Source organism: Equus quagga, unplaced genomic scaffold (genome assembly GCF_021613505.1).
Source record: "Equus quagga isolate Etosha38 unplaced genomic scaffold, UCLA_HA_Equagga_1.0 146_RagTag, whole genome shotgun sequence".
NCBI lineage: Eukaryota > Metazoa > Chordata > Mammalia > Perissodactyla > Equidae > Equus > Equus quagga.
The window spans coordinates 2,046,552-2,066,657 of NW_025796728.1; the positions used below are offsets into that span (position 1 = coordinate 2,046,552).

General features: G+C 36.5%; 1 protein-coding gene across 1 annotated transcript in view; it reads left to right on the top strand.

Moving 5' to 3' along the window:
* Positions 1 to 17,461, top strand: part of MPPE1 (metallophosphoesterase 1) — a 49,623-nt gene extending 32,162 nt beyond the window's left edge. Inside the window, 3 exon segments of the mRNA XM_046649821.1 lie at positions 16,870 to 17,074; positions 17,077 to 17,346; positions 17,349 to 17,461. Coding sequence (XP_046505777.1) covers positions 16,870 to 17,074; positions 17,077 to 17,346; positions 17,349 to 17,461 — 588 coding nt within the window.
* The last annotated feature ends 2,645 nt before the right edge of the window (positions 17,462 to 20,106 follow it).

Here is a 20,106-nt window from a genome sequence, read left to right on the forward strand (position 1 = left end):
CATAAGACGGTCCTCACCTAGGCATGCTGGCACCCTGATCTTGGACTTCAGCTTCCAGAGCTGTGAGAAATCAATTTTGATAGTTTATAAGCTACTTAGCCTGTGGTATTTTGTTACAGCAGCAAGAATGGACTAAGACACTTGTTGATGCGCATTTGGATTGTTTTCAGGTTTTGGCTGTTACAAATAAAGCTGTCATGAACATTTGTATATATGTCTTTGTATGGGCACATTCTTTCATTTCTCTTTGATAAATACCTGGGAGAGAAATGTCTGGGTCATATGCAGGACGTATAACATTTTAAGAAACTGCCAAAGAGGTTTCCAAAGTTGTACCATTTTACAGTCCCACCAGCAGTGTATGAGAGTTCAAGTTCCTCCACATCCTCAGCTTTGAATGGCTGTTCAATTTTGACCATTCTAACAGGTATGTGTTATCTCATTGTCGTTTAATTGAATGACTAATAATGTTGAACATATTTTTATTTTCCATTTATATATCTTCTTTGCTGAAGTGTCTGTTCAAATATTTTGCCCATTTTTAATTGGGATGTTTTTCTCATTTTGAGTTTTGAGAGTTTAAAAAAAAATTCTGGATAAAACTCCTTAATCAGGTATGTCATTTGCAAATATTTTCTCCCAGTCTGTGGCTTGTCTTTTATTTTCTTAACAGTATACCTTTCAGAGAAAAGAAGTCTTAATTTTGAAGAAGACCAATTTATCCAATTTTTTTTCCTTAGTATCATGCTTTAGAGTAATATATAAGAAATATCTGAGTAACTCAAAGTTACAAAAATTTTCTCATATTTTATTCTAGAAGTTTTTCAGTTCAAGATTTTATATTTAGGTCTATGATCCATTTTGAGTTAATTTTTAACTAAGGTATGCTATGAAATTCATTGTTTTGTGTATGGACATACAATCATTCCAGCACCATTTGTTGAAAAGTCTATCTTTTCTCCACTGACTTGCCCTTAGAACTTTGTTGACAATAAATTGACCACATATGAGTAGGTCTATTTCTGGACTCTTTATTCTGTTCTATTGATCTATTCTCCTGTCTTCATGCCAATATCACACTGTCTCAGTCATTTAGCTTTATGACAAGGCTTAAGATCAGGTAGTCTAAGTCCTTAACTTTCTTCTCCTGTTTCAAAGCTGTTTTGGCTATTCCAAGTCTTTTGCATTTCCACATGAATTTTTCAATTAGCTTGTCAATTTCTACAGAAAACTTCCTGAGATTTTGATTGGAGTTGTGTTGAATCTATAGCTTGATTTGCAGAGAACTGATATCTTAACAACATTGAGTCTTCTGATCCAAGAACATAGTATATTCCTCTGTTTGTCTGGGTATTTAATTTTTCTTAGCACTGTTTGGAGTTTTCAGTCTATATGCCTTGCAAATATTTTCTCAGGTTTATCCCAAAATGTTTCACTTTTTTTACATTATTTTAAATAGTATTTTTTTGTAAATTGAGGTAACATTGGTTTATAACACTATATAAATTTCCTGTGTACATCATTATGTTTCCACTGTACACATTTGTATGGTGACAGATGGCAACTAGACTTTTAGTGGTGAACATAATGTGGTCTATACAGAAGTTGAAATAGCATTGTTTTTTTAAATATCAATTTTGATTATTTCTAGTGTGAAGAAATATGCTTGGTTTTCGTATGTTGGTCTCACAACCTACAGTCTTCATACGGTCACTTATTCGTATCACTTTAGTAGTTTTTTGTTGATTCCATAGGATTTTCTAGGTAGATCATCAGGTCGTCTGTGAATAAAGATAGGTTTACTTCTTCCTTTCTCCATTTTAAGCCTTCAGTTAATGTTTCTTGCCTGATTGAACTGGCTAAAACCCCAATACAATGTTGAATAGAAGCAGCAAGAATGCAATCCTTACTTTGTTCCCTATCTCGGGGCAAAGCATTCAGTCTTTCACCATTAAGTATATTGTTCGCTGTAGAGCTTTTACAGATGCTCCTTTTTAGGTTGAGGAAATTTTCTTCTACTCTAAGTTACTGTGAGGCATTACCAGGAATAAATGTTTGATACCATCAGATGTTTTTTCTGTATTTATTGAGATGATCTCTCTCTCTCTCTCACACACACACATACACACACAAATCTCTTAATATAGCGAATTACGTTGATTAATTTTCAAATGTTAAAACAACCTTACATAACTAGGAAAAGCTCTATTTGGTTATGGATTACTCTTTTATATATTGTTAGCTTTGACTTGCTAAAATTTTTTGAAGAATTTTTGCATCTAAGTTTAGGAGTGAAATTATTCTGTAGTTTTCTTTCTTGTAAGGTCTTTGTCTGGTTTCGGTATCTGAGCAATACTAGCCTCAAAGAATGAATTTTCTGAAAGTGTTTGTTTAGTTTGTATTATTTCTTACTTAACTGTTTGATAAAATTACCCAAGAAGGCTATCTGGGCTGGAGTTTTCCCTGTGGGAAAGTTCAACTATGAAATCAATTTATTTAATAGAAACAGGGCTATTTAGGTTGCCTATTTCTTCTTAAGTGAGCTTTAGTAGTTTGTGTCTCTTAAGGAATTAGTCCATTTCATCTTACTTGTTGAACTTACTGGCATAAAGTTGTTCACAATATTCTCTCACACAGAATACTAATAATGATGTCATCCTTCTCATTCTTGATCCTGATAATTTGTGTCTTCTCTCTTTTTTCCTTAAGTCTGGCTTAAAGGTTTGTTGATTTTTTTGATCCTCTCAAAAATCAGTTTTTTGTTTTCATTTTATTTGTTGTTTTGCTGTTTTCTAGTTCACTGATTTTTATTACAGCTTGATAGTATTTTATTTAAGCATGAAACATGCCAATAATCACCTTTATCCCCCAACATTTTAAAGTATACAATTCGGGGCCAGCCTGGTGGTGCAGCAGTTAAGTTCACATGTTCTGCTTCAGCAGCCCGGGGTTCACTGGTTTGGATCCCAGGTGGAGACCTACACATGGCTTGTCAAGTCATGCTGTGGCAGGCGTCCCACATATAAAGTAGAGGAAGGTGGGCATGGATGTTAGCTAAGGGCCAGTCTTCCTCAAAAGAAGAATTAATTAATTAAAAAATAATAAAGTATACAATTCAGTTGTTTTTGGGATATTCACAATGTTGTACAACCATTACGACTGTCTATTTTCTTGAATATTTCCATCACCCCCAAAAGAAACCTTTTACCAATAAACAGTCAATCCCCATTTCTCCCTTCCTCCAGTCTCTGGCAACTATTAATCTACTTTCTGTCATTATAAGTTTGCCTATTCTTGACATTTCATATAAATGGAACCACACAATATTTGACCTTTTGCGTACGATTTCTTTTACTTATCATAATGTTTTCAAGGCTCATCTATGTTGTAGCATGTATTACAAATTCATTTCTTTTTGTGACCAAATAATACAACATTGCATAAATATACCACATTTCCTTTATCCATTCATTAACTGGAAAATTTGAGTTGTTTCCACCTTTTGGCTATTGTGAATAACGCTGCTATGGACATTAGTGTACGAGTCTTCCGTAGACATAAGTTTTAAATTCACTTTGGTATACACCCAGGAGTGGAACTAGTGTGTTATACAAACTCTATGTTTAACCCTTTGAGGAACCGCCAAACTATTTTCCATGGTTGGCTGTTTATCTTTTGTTTTTGAGTTGCAAGTGTTCTTTATATATTCTGAATCCTAGACCCTCACCAGATGTACGATTTGCAAGTATTTTCTACCATTCTGTAGATTATCTTTCCACTTTATTGATGGTATCCCTTGATGCATGAAAGTTTAAAATTTTGATGAAGTCCAATTTATCCATATTTCCTTTTTGTTCCTCATGCTTTTAGTGTTGTTTCTAGGAATCCATTGCCAAATCCAAGGTCATGAATATTTACCCCTATGTTTTTCCATTGATTTAGATTTTCTTTAATTTCTTTCAACAGTGTTTTGGAGTTTATAGTGTACAAGGATTTCACCTCCTTTGTTAAATTTAGTCCTAAGTATTTTTTTTTTAATTTTTATTTTTATTGCAGTGACATTGGATTATAACATTGTATAACTTTCAGATGTACATCATAATATATTGCAAATTCTGTGTAGATTACATCATATTCACCACCCAAAAACTAATTATAATCGATCACCACACATGTGAGCCTAATCACCTCTTTCACCCTCCTCCCTCCGTCCTTCCCCTCTGGTAACCACCAATCCAATCTCTGTTGCCATGTGTTTGTTTGTCTTTATTTTTATCTTCTACTTATGAGTGAGATCATATGGTATTTGACTTTCTCCCTCTGACTTATTTCGCTTCGCATAATACCCTCAAGGTCCATCCATGTTGGCACAAAATGGTCGGATTTCATCATTTCTTATAGCTGAGTAGTACTCCATTGTGTATAAATACCACATCTTCTTTATCCATTCATCCCTTGATGGGTACCTAGGTTGCTTCCAGGTCTTGGCTATTGTGAATAATGCTGCAATGAACATAGGGATGCTTGTATCTTTATGCATTTGTATTTCCAAGTTCTTTGTTTAAACACCCAGCAGTGGAATAGCTGGAGCATATGGTAGATCTATTGTTAATTTTATGAGGATACTCCATACTGTTTTCCATAGTGGCTGCACCAGTTTGCACTCCCACCAGCAGTGTATGGGGGTTCCCTTCTCTCCATATCCTCTCCAACACTTGTTGTTTCCTGTCTTGTTAATTATAGTAATTCTGATTGGAGTGAGGTGATATCTCATTGTAGTTTTGATTTGCGTTTCCCTGATAGTTAATGATGTTGAACCTGTTTTCACTTGCCTGTTGGCCATCTGCGTATCTTCTTTGGAGAAATCTCTGTTCAGATCTTTTGCCCATTTTTTATTGGGTGTTTTTTTGGTGAGACTTATGAGTTCTTTGTATATTTTGGATACTAACCTCTTATCTGGTATATGGTTTGCAAATATCTTCTCTCAATTGTTAGGTTGTCTTTTCATTTTGTTGATGGTTTCCTTTGCTGTGCAGAAGCTTTTTAGTTTGATGTAGTCCCATTTGTTCATTTTTTCTTTTGTTTTCCTTGCCTGGTCAGACATGGTACTTGAAAATATGCTGCTAAGACTGGTGTCAAACAGCATACTGCCTATGTTTTCTTTTAGAAGTTTCATGGTTTCAGGTCTTACATTCAAGTTCTAAGTATTTTATTCTTTTTGATGCTATTATAAATGGAAATGTTTTCTTCATTTCATTTTCAGATTGTTCTTTGCTATTGCAGGGGAGGAAGACACTTCCTCTACCCACTCTGGGTTCTTCTGGCTGGAGGATGAATTAAATTCACATGAGACAGAATAACAGGAGAAAATTAAACAAAGCTTTATAACATGTATACATGGGAGAGGCTCAGGCAAACTAAGCAACTCACCAAAATGGCTGAAGCCACCACCTTAAATATCATCTTCAGCTAAAGGCAAAGGAGGATGTTGGGTGTGGAGGGGGTGTCAATCATGGGAGTTTACCAGACAAGTACAGTAAACAAGGGTCATGTTCTTATGCAGACTTGAGTCCTTGCCTTCTGCATTGATAAGAGTTTCTAGAGATAAGGTCATCCGTCCTTCCTGGTACAGAGAGGGAGACACCTTTACAGACAGAGATTTCCTTTACAGTGTAAATGTCTCTTAACCAGGGGTAAGTAAACTCTACTTTTCAGAATTTCTTTCCTGTCTGCAGTTTTTTAAAAGTAACCAGCCCCAAATAATCCTCATGCCAAAGAGACATATCTTGGGGTGGCCAATTCCAGTTCCCCACACTATTATGTAGAAATACAGCTTATTTTTGTATGCTAATCTTGTATTCTGCAACTTTGATGAATTCATTTATTAGCTCTAATAGTTTTTTTGTTGATTTTGTTTTTAGGATTTTCTATATACAAGGTCAAGTCATCTGCAGAGAGAGAGAATTTTACTTCTCCCTTTGAGTTTACATGCTTATTACTTCTTTATCTTCTCTAATTTCTCTGACTAGAATTCCAGTAGAATGTTGAATAGAGAAGGCAAAAATGGGTATCCTTGTCTTGTTCCTGATCTTATGGGGGAAACTTTCAGTCTTTCACCTTTGAGTATGATGCTAGCTATGGGTCTTCATAGATCCCCTAAATCATATTGGTGAATTCCCTCTGTACTTATTTTGTTGAGTGTTTTTTATCATGATAGGAGATTGGACTGTGTCAAATGCCTTTTCTACATCACTTGAGATGATCATGTGGTTATTTTCCTTCATTTTACTAATGTTGTGTTACATTATTTTCATATGTTAAATCACCTATACATTCTTGTGATAAATCTTACTTGGTCATGGTGTATTATTCTTTTTATATGCTGCTCCTTGATTTGGTTTGCTAATATTTTGGTGAGGATTTTTTCTTTTTCTTTTTCTTTCTTTTTTTTTTTTTTTTTTGCTGAGGAAGATTTGCCCTGAGCTAACATCTGTGCCAATTTGCCGCTATTTTATTTAGGAGTGCTGCCACAGCATGGCTTGATGAGTGGTGTGTAAGACCTTGCCTGGGATCTGAACCTGCAAACCTCAGGCTGCCAAAGCAGAGTGCATGAACTTATCCACTATGCCACCAGGCCAGCTCCATCATTGGTATTTTTTAAAGACATTGGTCCGTAGGTTTTTTTCCTTGTGACATATTTGTCTAGTTTGGTATCAAGGTAATACTGGCCTCATAAAATGAGTTAGGAAGTATTTCCTCCTCCTCCTCTATTTTTCTGAGGATTTTAAGAAGGATTTGTGTTAATTCTTCTTTAAATCTTTGATAAAATTCACCAGCGAAGACATCTGGTCCTGAATTTTCCTTGATGGAAGTTTTTTACTGACTGATTCAATCTTCTTACTAGTTATTGGTCCATTCAGATTTCTATTTCTATTTGAGTCCGTTTGGGTAGCTTGTGTGTTTCTAAGAATTTGTCTATTTCACATAGGTCATCTAATTTTTTGGTGTATAATTGTTTAGAGTATTCTCTTATAATCCTTTTTATTTCTGTAAGGTCATTAGTAATATCCCCACTTTTATTCCTGATTTTGGTAATTTGAATGTTCTCTTGGGATTTTCTTAATCAATCTAGCTAAAAGTTTATAAATTTTGTTGATATTTTCAAAAAAGCAGCTGTGGATTTCATGAATCTTCCCTATTGTTTTTCTATTTCGCTTATCTCAGTTTTAATCTCTATTGCTGGCTTCCTTCTTCTTGCTCTGGGTTTAGTTTGCGCCTCTTTTTCTAGTTCTTTAAGGTAGAAAGTTATGTTAGAGATTTGAGATATTTCTCTTCTTTTTAACATACATGTTTACAGTTATCAATTTCACTCTAAACACTGTTTTTACCACATCCCATACGTTCTGGTATATTGTGTTTTGCTTTTCATTCATCTTGAAGTATTTTCTAATTTCCCTTGTGTTTTCTCCTTTGTTTAAGGATGTGTTGTTTAATTTCCACGTATTAGGGGGTAGTCCATACGTCCTTCCATTATTGATTTCGAATTTCATTCCATTGTGATTGGAGAAGATCCTTTGTATGAGATCAGTCTTTCCAGGTTTATTGAGACTTGTTTTGTGACCTAACATCTAGTCTCTCCTAGAGAATAGGAAAGAGAGGTATATAGTGACGTGGGAACCTGTGAAGGAGGTTTGACTCGGCTGGGAGGTCAGGAAAAGGTTCCCTGTGAAAGGAACGATTACACTGGGAGCTGAGAGATGGTGAAGGGTGAACTTGTGAAGCCCGGAAGAAACAGGAATTAACAGCAGGTTATTTTCACTAGTCTGCCTGGCCTCTCAGACCTGACTTGCTCGTCTTTTGCTCTTCTTCCTCCTTCCCCTCCCATTTCTCCTAATTTTCTTCCTTTCCTCTTTCTTCTCCCTCTCTCTTTTCCTCCTCCTTCTCTTTTGGTCTTTATTTATTAGGAATAAATATTGAAGATTTTCTCAGTTAGATGAACAAACATCAGAGCATTTGTGTATGGGATGTTTATAAGAAATTGTAAAATTATAAAGAGAAAGCCTGTGCTTGTTTGTGTGAGCTGATCAATTTTAGGGAGAGGGTAAGTTTTCAGGGTTTTGATGACTTGATTTATCGTTGGAGGTGGAGGAGTGGCAGCAGGGTGAGAGAAAAGGAAGGAGTTGGGATCAATGAGATCATAAACTAAGCCACTTCTGGAAAGAAAATTTAATTTCATTGACTGAATCACTGACCCACCAAAATAACCCAATTTACTACATAGTTGTGTTTTGACCACACTTGGACTATTTACCTTAATGGAGAATATGAAGATGCATGGTGTTAATGTCCCAACAAGAGAAAATATATTTCTATGTAGACTTTCTTCTTTTCCACGGAGGACCTCTCAGAATTCTGCAGCACAAAGGAATCTATCTCCACCGGAACCATGTTTCTAGAGTTAGACTCGCCTTGGCACAGCATGAATGTTAGCTGGAAACTACAGAGGTGCAACCTAGAATGGTAAGCCCTTTGGCTTCTTAGTTCTGCAATTAAACATCAGGCTCTTGGTTTGACTGGGATATGTGACTTTTCTAAATGAAGCAGAGCTCTGGCTTAACTGTAAACCTAATTTATCTTTCTTATCAATGAAGAAACAGGCAGAAACAAGAAGGTCAAAGCAAGAGACCGCCTCGACTGGGATTGTTAAAAGCTATTGTTTCGTAATTACTGTGACTAAGACAACAAACTCTATTGAAGTCGACAGCCACATTAGATCAGTGCAGCTGAATTTCTGTAGGTTTTCCTGCATGTCCCCAATGAAAGTACAGCATGGTTGCACAGAGCAAGCAAAAGAGGATAACAGACTATTATAACTCCAGAAGAGCTATTGCAATATATTCTGCCAATGTGAAAAAGGATGCACTTCATTTAGGCTTGTTTTGAAACGTAGCAAAACCTCACCAAATTGCAGAAAGACTCTATTCCCCATCTAAGATAATGAGAAGTGAAGGACAATTGAAAAGAAATGTACTTTGTATTTTAACCAGGCTAGCCTAGACTAGTCTAGACTACTGCATTGCTAACCTAGTTGGGGACCAAGACACAGATATTCTTCTTCGTCCCCGCCTCTTTCACGGCACATATTATATAGTGGCTTCTCAGGAAGTGTTTCTTCAGTTGCATTGAGTTGAGGTAGTTTCAATTATCCGAAAGTTCTCTTTTTTCACTACAGAAGAGAATGTCTCACTCAATGATATATTTATTCTTGAAATCCATTTTATTGTGGCTGTCCATCTGCATTAGAATAGTCACAAGCTGGCCAGCCTCTAGACACGGATACAGGTGCTCCTGAAAGACTTTATGTCTTCCATTTGATTGGCTACAGATTCACAGACTCATGAGTGTATTAGTGGAGGCAGGTATGAATATATTGTCTACAAAAATGTTCTGAGCCAATTTTCCTAGCTCTCCTATCATAGGCAAATTTTCTTTTACAAGATCACAGAAGTTTTAAAAAGCACAGTCAAAGAAGCCATCGTTATTTACAAAGATGTTTCCATCTTTCTCCATGAAGGGCCTCTCAGAATTCTGTGGCACAAAGGAGTTATTTCTGCAGGAACTTAATTTAGGAGATTGGCACTTGGGCAAGTGGCTGGCCTAACTCTTACTCTGCATCCACCCTTGGGATCATCACAGGATGAAGGGGAGTGACCCTGCAACAAACCTTCCAACAGGTACAGCATCTCCTTCACTTATTTAACATAGTTGACTCCTGCATCAGATACTATTTGAAGAAAGGTTTACCTAGTTGTGACAATTAATTTTATGTATCAACTTGGCTGAACTACAGGGTGCCCAGATATTTGGTCAAACATTATTCTGAATGTGTCTGTGGAGGTGTTTTTGGATGAAATTAACATTTTAATTGGTTGACTGAATAAAGCAAATTGCCCTCTCTAATGTGGGTGGGCCTCATCCAAGCAGTTGAAGGTCCGAATAAAGCAAAAAGGCTGATCTACCGACAAATAAGACAGAACTCTTCTTGATTGACTGCTTTGAGCTGGGACATTGGTCTTCTTCTGCTTTCAAACTCAAATGAAACATTGGCTTTTCTTGGGTCTGGAGTCTCCCAGCTTTCAGACTGGACCATACGCCATTGGCTCTCCTGTGTCTCCACCCACTGGCTGAAGATCTTGGGACTTCTCAGCCTCCATAATCAGATGAGTCCAATTCCTTTTAATAAAGCTCTCTTGATAGATAGATAGATGGATAGGTAGATAGATAGATAGATAGGTAGATAAAAATATATATACACACACATATATATATCCTTTTGGTTCTGTTTCTCTGGAGAATCCTAATACACCAGTTTAAAAAAAGAACTGAAAGCCACTGATTTAGTCCCTAAATGTAACAGATGGGAGATGTTCCAGAACCATTGTGGCCCCCACAAATTAGGTAGCCACAAATGGGGGAGTAGATCTAGTCTTCTAACAGTCGATCTCATGTTCTCTCCACAGAGTGTTTCGTTGTCTTTCAGATCACATTACAGATGAAAATACATTGTATTTTACTAAGGGGCATAGTCATGTACTGCTTCTCAAGTACAGTTGACCTTAGGCCTCCTATTATTTGAGCAATCTCCATAGAAACTGTAAAATAAAAATTCACTTTTTATATGAAATTTTTTCCTAGGTTGAAATGATGGGAAGATGTGGAAAACAAACTTATTTTGCTATTTTAATGGTCAGCCCTGGAACAGAACATCCTTTAAAATCTGTCTGGGAGCTGGATTGGTGATTGAATTCCACAAGCAAATGCCAACATCACCAAGTAAAAACACAAGTGTTAGAACAGAGAAATGCTGTAAGCACTCTGCAGTAAGCAGAATAGAATCCGGATTTGATTTGTCAAAGCTAAAAAATAAATTAACCTCTTGCTGCGCCAGAGTTTATGTAAGTAACACCATGCCTCATTCTCCCTTGTGTGTGGGTGGAAGGAGCAAACTATTAGCCTCTGTGGAACAGACCCTGAGAAGAATCACCATTTCTGTGCATACAATGACAGTATTTTATGTACCCAAAATTATGTCAATCAATGGTTTTTAGGAAAGAGTTAATGGAAACTGTAGTTTGATAATGACTGAGGTGTTCGGGGGATTTGTGCCAATAATTATATTTCTATGCTATTGAAAACCCCAGCTTTTTTTGAGATATTACTCACACAACATAAAGATCATTTTGAGTGTACAATTCTGTGGGTGTTAGTATATTCACAATGTTGTGTAACCATCACCACTATAATTTGAGACCAACATCTTCATCACCCTAAAAGGAAGTCTCTTACCTATTAGCAGTGACTCCCAATTTCCCCTGATCCCTGACCCCTGGCAACCACCAATCCGCTTTCTGTCTAGATGGATTTGCTTATTCTGGACATTTCGTAGAAATGGAAATCTTACAATATGTGGTCTTTTTGTGACTGGTTTCTTTCACTTAGCATAATGCTTTCAAGGTTCATCACATTGTAGCATGTATCAGAATTTCATTGTATGGATATATCACATTTGACTTATCCATTCATCAGTTGACAGACATTTGAGTTGTTTCCATTATTTGGCTATTATGAATAATGCTGCTATGAATGTTCGTACAAGTTCTTGTGTAGACATATGTTTTTAGTTCTCTTTGGTATATACCTAGTAGTATAATTACTGGGTCAGAGAGTTACTCTATGTTTAACATTTTGGGAAACTACTAAATTGTTTTCCACAGTGGCTATGCCATTTTACATTCCCACTATCAATGAGGGTTCCAAGTTTTCCACATCCTCATTCACACTTGTTTTAGCTGTCTTTTTAATTATAGCCATCTTAGTGCATGTGAACTTGTATCTCATGATTGCATTTTCCAAATGATTGAATCATGTTGAGAATTTTTTCGTTTGCTTCCTGGCCATTTTCCATCTCCTTTTGAAGTACCTGTTCAAATATTTTACCCTTTAAGAAATTTCAGTCTGCCTTTTTTAGTACTGAGTTCTTTAAATAAGTTTTTTGTCAGGAATATATCTTGCAATTATTTTCTCCCAGTGTGCATCTTGCTTTTTTATTTCCTTAATGTTGTCTTTCAAAGAGAAGAAAATTTTAATTTTGATGCAAGTCTAATTTATCAATTTTTTTCTGTTATGGTTTGTGTTTTTGGTGTCCCGTATATGAAATTTTTTCCTATTCCAAGGTTGTGAAAATTTCCTTAACATGTTTTCTTTCAGAAGTTTTAGGATTTTAGCTTCTGTGCCTAGATCTATAATGCACTTAACATTAATTTTCTATATGGTATGAGTTAAATATTGAGATTTTTTCCCCTTCATGTGCTATAGCTAGTTATTCCAACACCACCTGTTATCATTTCTCCACTGAATGTCCTTGACAACTTAGTCAAAATCAGTCGGCCGTATATGACTATTTCTGGACTCTATACTGATTGACTGCGTTGCTCTATCTGTCTAGCCTTTCACGAACACCATATTGTCTTGGTTTCTATAGCTTTATGCTAAGTCATGGAATCAAGTAGAGTAAGCCCCCAAACTTTGATCTTCTTTGCAAGATTGTTCTGGCTATTCTAGGTCTTAGCATTTCCAAATAAATTTTATAATCAGCTTATTAATTATTACAAAAAAGCTTTTTGGAATTCTGATTGGGATTCCTTTCAGTCCATATGTAGATCAATTTGGGAAAAAATGAGATCTTCATAAAATCAAATCTCCCAATCTATGAACATAGAATTACTCTCTAGTTATCTCAGTCTTTAATTTCTCAGTTTTCAATACAGAGAAATGTGTTTTTTCATTACATTTATCCTTAAATATTTTGGTATTTTTTCTTATTATAAATGGCATTATTTTAAAATGTATTTTCCAGTTTTTTTGTTGCTGGTATGAATAAATACATTTGATTTTAGTATATTGACCTTGTATCTTACAACCTTATTAAATTCACTAGTTTTAACATTTTCTATACATTTATTAGGATTTTATACATAATCATGTGGTCTGTGAATAAAGATTGCTGTAACTCTTTCTTTCCAGACATTCTGCCTGTTATTTCTTTTTGTTACCTTATTGCACTGGCTAGACTTTCCAGTATGATGTTGAATAGAGGTGATGAGATTAGTCATCCTTGCTTTATTCCTGATCTTAGGAGGAAAGAATTTATTCCTTCACTATTAAATAGTATCTTATCTGTAGATTTTTTTCATAGATGCTCTTTATCAGATTAAAGACATTCCTTTCTACTTTGCTTAGAGTTTTTAATCATGAAGGCATGCCGAAATTTGTCAAAAGGTTTTTCTGCATCTATTGAGATGATCATACGACTTAACTCTTTTATTTTGTTAATATGGTAATTTACATATATTGATTTTCACATGTTAATTGTATCTTGCATTTCTCGTATAAACTCCGTTTATCATGACATAGTCTCCTTTTTATAAATTGTTGGGTTTGTTTTATATTTTTTAAAAGAATTTTACATCTATGTTTTTGAGGATATTGATGTTCTAACATCCCGGTCAGACTTCGGTATCAGGGTCTGCTGGCCACCTTATATGGATTAGGAGTGTTCTCTCCTCCTCCATTTTTTGAGTTTGTACAAGATTGCTATTATTTCCTCCTTAAACGTTAGAATTCAGCAGTGTGGCTGGTTGGGGTCTCCGTAAGCAAATGCTGAGATGGAGTCTGAGGATGAAAGACGTCCGTCAGTGATCAACACTTCCATCAGGAGAGGAAGGAGTACTGGGTAAAAGTAGAAGCTGACCTGCGGTGAAGGCTGGACCAGCCCTGGCTAACCTGGCAGGCAGGGCGCTGGGGAGCCAGTTTTGCTCATTAGAGTTTCAGGTCTAGCCTTTACACCTTGCCTTGCAAGCTGCTTCTAGAAGGCCATGACTGGACCGGGCAGTACTCTGCACCTCAGGTGGGCCCCATCAGCCAGCTCAGCCTCTGAAGTCTGGTCCCCATCCCTCAGCTCTCTGGGTGGCCAGTCTCCATCAGTGTTCCACCTCCTGTGCCACAGTCCAGAAAGCGCTGGGCCAGTTGTGGGCTCCGCTCGTTTGCTTCCCTTCACCCAGGGATTACGGTTCTGCACTTCCTACAGTCAAAGAAATGAGTTGTTTCCTGTGTCGTTTTCAATTTTGTAGTTGTTTTCAACAGGAGGATTGGTTCAAGAAGAATTACTCTATCGTGTAGGGAAGAAAAAAAATCTCTTAGTTTGGCTTTCGACAGTCAGTTACATAGACATTTATTTTCATTATCTTTATTGGGAATTTATTTATGATACAGCATTATCATTTTAAGATATATTTTTCCTTAGCTGACTACAAAAGCTTAAAAGTCTTAGAAATACAAAAGCCAGCAATAAACTCAGATGGTGGCTCAGAACACTTTGCTAATGTAGGTCTTCAAATGCCCACTCCTCAGCCTACTATCATGATAATAGCCTTAAAAAAAAGTAATTAATCATATAAGCAAGTTCTATAGCAGATTTCCAGACTCCTCAGCCAAAACAGAAGCGCTCCATCATATCTTCCTTCGCCATCCAGTCCTGCTCCTGGGCTGTTTCAGCAAGGACCCTCACAAACCAGAGTGGTGTTACATTTGCCGTGGTGGGGCTCTGGCAGTCCTCTCCCTTGGACCATCAGGATTCTTTGTACCTACATATTCTGGTGGGCTGGAGAGTCAAACCTGGGGAGCTTTTAAGGTTCATGTTTTTCAAAAAAGAATATTTGGGATAAAAATTGGTTGCTTAGAATGAAAGGAAGCAGGAGATGATATAGAGAAGGGAGGAGCTTTTGACATATTTCATTTTCATTTTTGTACATTGCTAGGTATACAGTAGGCACTCATATAGGCCATAGACACTTGAGATGTGGCATTCTAATATTCCGTACAGCTGGTATTTTTCCTTTATTAGCTGTCAGCTCATTTTCAGCCCTCCATTTCCCTGTGGAAGGAATCACTGCTTTATTTTGGCACTTTTCAAATAATGGCAGACATTGTGAATGCAGGAGCAATAGCAACGAATGGAAAAGAATTATCAGCAAGTGAGATTTCTGGTGTGGGTGTTGAAAACTAATGAAATGCTGCATTATTCTGTGTTCTACTTGAGAGAACTTTTGATATTCTTCTTCTTTAGTTAAATTTGACTCTATTAGTTATTATCGTTGCAGAAATGTGAAGAATAAAAAGTTCAGAAGCCATTTGTGTTCAAATAGAATGCAATTAAAAAGTCCCAGGCAAGCTTTATAAGCTCCTAAACAAGACAGCTAGCAAGGAGCAAAAATCAAGAAGCAAAGGCTGAAGCAAGTTATAACCTGCCAGATGAGAGAAAGGCAATAGCAAATGAGAAAAAAAGAACAGTTAGGACCATTGATTAGTAAATGGAAAAAGATAATTAGAGGCTCTGAAGAAGCCTGAATTATTAAAAATGCTCCTTCAGTTTCAACAAAGAAATTCTAAGCAGTGACAAGCTTTTAAACTTACAATGAGGATTGATGAATAGAAAAGAATTGGTATCAGGATTTTTCAGAGGACAAAGAAATAAATGAGTCCAAGATACAATCAAAAAAGAGGAACTGGACTCAAAAAATTTCTGCCAAAGCTAGAATATGTCACTGTCCTCTTATACGCTCCTTTGTGCTTCCACAACTATTTTATTTCTCTCATTCTGGATTGTCAGCCCTCTGGTAGATGTTTTTTGCTGGTCTTTGGGTCACTGCCTTCTGCCATAATCATATCCTCAAAAATACACAAGCAAACAGATTCCTATGGATCTTCATTTTCAAGACGCTTCTGACTGCTTTCATTCACAGTTTGTAATTATCTTGACTGAAGTCTGATGATTACTGTTACAGTGAGCACTGAAACCAGACCACAAAGCAAAGGAGAGTATCTTTTGACCAGAATTGGTTAAAGAACCATCAACAATGCAAACTGTCCCTAACAATAAAAATAGTCACCGTTTCTCGAGTTCCTAGTACTGGCAGGCCCTACACACGTAATGTCTGATTTAATCCTCACAACAATCATATGAGGTTTATATAAGGATCCTTATTTTACAGATGAAGAAGCTGCAGTTCAGAGAGGTTCAGTAACTTGCCCAAGACCTCACAGTTGGTAAAGGGCAGAACTGGACTTGATCCAAGTTCTTCTGATACCAAACAACATGATCTCCCAATGACACAGGTTCTTATTATTTGTGAGTCCCTTTGCAGCTTTAAGTGCTTTCACATAAAAAATGACAAGCAGCAAATCTGAAAAAAGCTGCCATGATGAGAGAGTTAGAAAACAGAAAGGAGTGGGATTGTATCTTAATCAGGGTTGAGATTCTCAAGTCAGGGTGCTGGCCCCTTGGCGGAGTGATTAAGTTCGCACGCTCCAATTCTGCAGCTCGGTTTCACCAGTTTGGATCCTGGGCACAGACATGGGACCGCTCATCAAGCCATGCTGAGGCGGCGTCCCACATAGCAGAGCCAGAAGGACCTACAACTAGAATACACAACTATGTACTGGGGGGCTTTGGGAAGAAGAAAACAAACAAACAAAAGATTGGCAACAGATGTTAGCTCAGGTGACAATCTTTAAAAAACAAACAAGATTCTCAAGTCAGTGAGTAAAATGAAGATGGCATATAGAGAAAATCAAGTTTGAGTGGCTGTGATGGATTAAGCACACTCTACCCTACACAGGAGTCAAAACATAATGACATGCACCTAAAATTTCTATGATGTTATAAACCTATAGAACTTCAATTAAAAATTAAATAAAAAAATAAGACTTCCACTGTTGGATGAAGACATACACAAAGTAAGATGACTTGAGAACGTTTTCAACTCTGAAAAGCTGTTTTCTTGTAAAGGGATAAATTTTGCAACGGCAAACAGCACTGCCCTGAAAGGCAATGGCTGCAGGAATTGCTCTGCCCCAGCAGCTGAACTCTTTGAAATTTCTCACAAACAGAATGTCTCTGACCAGCAGGAACACCATTTCAGCCGCTGTAGAGATAAGCAACAGCTTCCTGCTGCAGCCCAGTCCTGCAGCAGCATCCACTTTATTGGAGATGTGATGCTAAATGTTGTGGCGAAGATTCTGCGCATTTAAGGATAAATGTGGTGTGCCTCCTCGAGGCTTCAGAGAAGTTACTGGGGTGGTTTTAGCCTCACCTGATCCTGAATGGCCACATGCACAGTGCCTGAACCCATGAGGTCAACAGTCCTTGGCCTTTTACTTGGAGAAACAAAAACTACCCTGGTCTCATCTTGGGCAGCACAACACTCACAGATCATTCTCTCTCCAAGTGCTCCTTCCGTTTGAAGATGTGCTTCTAATCATGTACAGAAGAGCAGCTGTGTTCCTGGTGGTCCTCATGTTAGCTCACTTTGTGCTTTTAGCTTCATCTATTCTTTTCCGGTAAAATTTCCTTGGAATGCATAAGGCAATGTAAAAAGCAAGAGAGATCTGCATTGAGTAGTGAATGTCAGACAGAGGAACTGAACTTCATGCCGAGTATATGTTAGAACCAATTAAACGATGAGAACAAATGCAGGCCATTTTTATGGATCTCATACAAATTCTAAATCACTGATAAGAATTACTGCAAAATAAACAATTGATGGAACTGCTTTCATGCTGTAAAAATGGAATGAGCGGTATACAATGTCTCTTTTCTTGCTATATCATTTTTTTGTGTAATCAAAGATTTTATCTGCACAGTATATAAATGTTATTAGTGTCATAACTTGCGTGCACCATACTCCTCCCTTTCTCAAGATGCACGTGGGAACCCCAGGATACACATGTGATTGTGTATGTACATATATGTTGGATTTGCTTCCGCCCTCATATGAAGTAGTTCTTAAACTCCTGAATACTATACAGCTGCTCACTTAATGAAGATATAGCTACTGTGAACATAAGCGTATTGTTTTAGTTGATCTTAAGTAAATCTTCTTGGCTAACTTAATTAGATATTTAATTAGGTGTAATTTCCTCTCCAACAGACAAAATCCCCAAATATAAATCTAATGTCTTTCAACCAATAAAAGAAACATAAAAAATGAAGGCAGAAATGGCTTTTGCTATTTTAGAAATACATCAATTGTACCTTGATAATCTCAAGCCAAAGAAAATATATTCTTTTATATTTTTTCAGAGTCTGTTTTTTTTCTTTAACTGAACTTTTAAATAGGTAGTTAAATTAGTGTGAGGCTGTCTTAAGGGGAAAATTATTGAGTAACTATACATTTAACAAAATAGAAATTCATTTTGGGGAGCATGGTATCTTTAGTTTTTCTGTGTCTATGTTGTACTTGAAAAGTGTGTGGAGAATTGAAAATGGTTCTCTTTTATATTCTCAGTTGAACTGAGATTTTTATGAACAGTTAAAGTCTAGAGGTGATAAAATAATGCTAATAGGATAAAAAATATATAGTGGTTAGATTGTCTATAAAATTTTCATCTTTCATTTCATGGACATGTAATGCTTAAATGTCAATAAAGGAAATTGTAAAGGATTACAAATCATAATTTTTAGGTAAGCTTTAAAAGATTAAAAGCAGTCCAGATATTGGAAAAAGAAATTAATGAAATAATGTAGGCTATAACTTCTCTGCATTCATAATACTGAAACTATCATCTTGGAAATCTATACAGGTTATCTAATACAAAACAACTATCTATAGAATATGAACCCTTACTGCTACAGTAATTCTTTTAAGATATTATGTGATACTATAATTTTGAGGATACCATTCAAGGCTATCAAGGCCATACAGTTTGACTTTATAAAATAAAAATGTTCTAATGTCTCTATTAAAAAACTAATCAAAATGTCATTTCTTTATCCTCTTAAACTAGACACAAGTATGCACATTCTTTTGGAGTTTTTCTTGTCATTTGCACAATGGAGACTGAGGATGATAGCAGCCCAAATGTTTTGACTGAGGGTATGGTTGGACTACTCACAGTCAGGGAGTTTATGGAAGTCTTTTTTATTTTTTTGTTTTACTTAACATTTTGTTATGAAAGTTTAAAAAAATATAGAAAATGTGAAAGAATTTTACAGGAAGTTTCCACATATTCACCACTTAGATTCTGTAATTAACATGTTACTATACCAAATGTATCACTTTCTATGCATCTAGTCAATCCCCTTTTCATCCAGCAATCCTTCTTATTCTTTGAGGCATTTCAAAGGAAGTTGCAGACTTCAGTATCCTTCTCCTCAAGTACTTCAGCATGCATAACATTAACTAGAGCTGTGGAACTCTTTTAATAGCAAAAGAATTAAAAATCACATTGTCTGGAGAGGAAAATAAAGTTTTTTGATTTTTTTTTAAATGAGAGGATTTATTTATTTATTTTGCAGGGAAAGATTGTGTGAGCTAATATATGTTGCCAATCTTCCTCTTCTTTTCTTCTTATTTTCCCCAAAGCCCCAGTGCTTGATTGTATATCAGAGTTGTAAGTCTTTCTAGTTCTCCTATGTGAGCCACTGCCACAGCATGGCTACTGACAGACAAATGGTGTGGTTCCACGACTGGGAATGAAACCTGGGCTGCCGACGTGGTGAGAGCACTGAACTTTAACCACCAGGCCAACAGGGCTGGCTCTAAAGTTCTTGGATTCTTGGGAAAAAAATGATAAAGTAAGAATTTAGACATTTGGCTTAATTTCAGTGTTTTATAGCTAAAGCTCAGCAAAATAAAGACACATTGATGACACAGCTTATCATGATGGTAAAAAATAAATCTCTAAACTCTTAAGCTTTCACCAGCAGGAAGAGGACTTCTAAAGTCGTTCATCTTCCAAGACAGTGATTTTCTGCAAAGCCCAGATCCTGTATGGCTGTAGAGGCTTTCTTTCTCTCCCTTTCTCTCTTTCCCTGTTAAATGCAGCCAAATCCTGACAAAGGCAGAGAAACAGAAGAGAAGTTTCTACCTGCAAAGACAGAAGGTCATAGATGACCTGGCTATTGTTTCAGCATTCCGGGTAATCCCCGACTTAGCCAATTAACTCTCAAGTAAGTGAGAGACTGCTACAGGCTAGTTTTAGAAATTT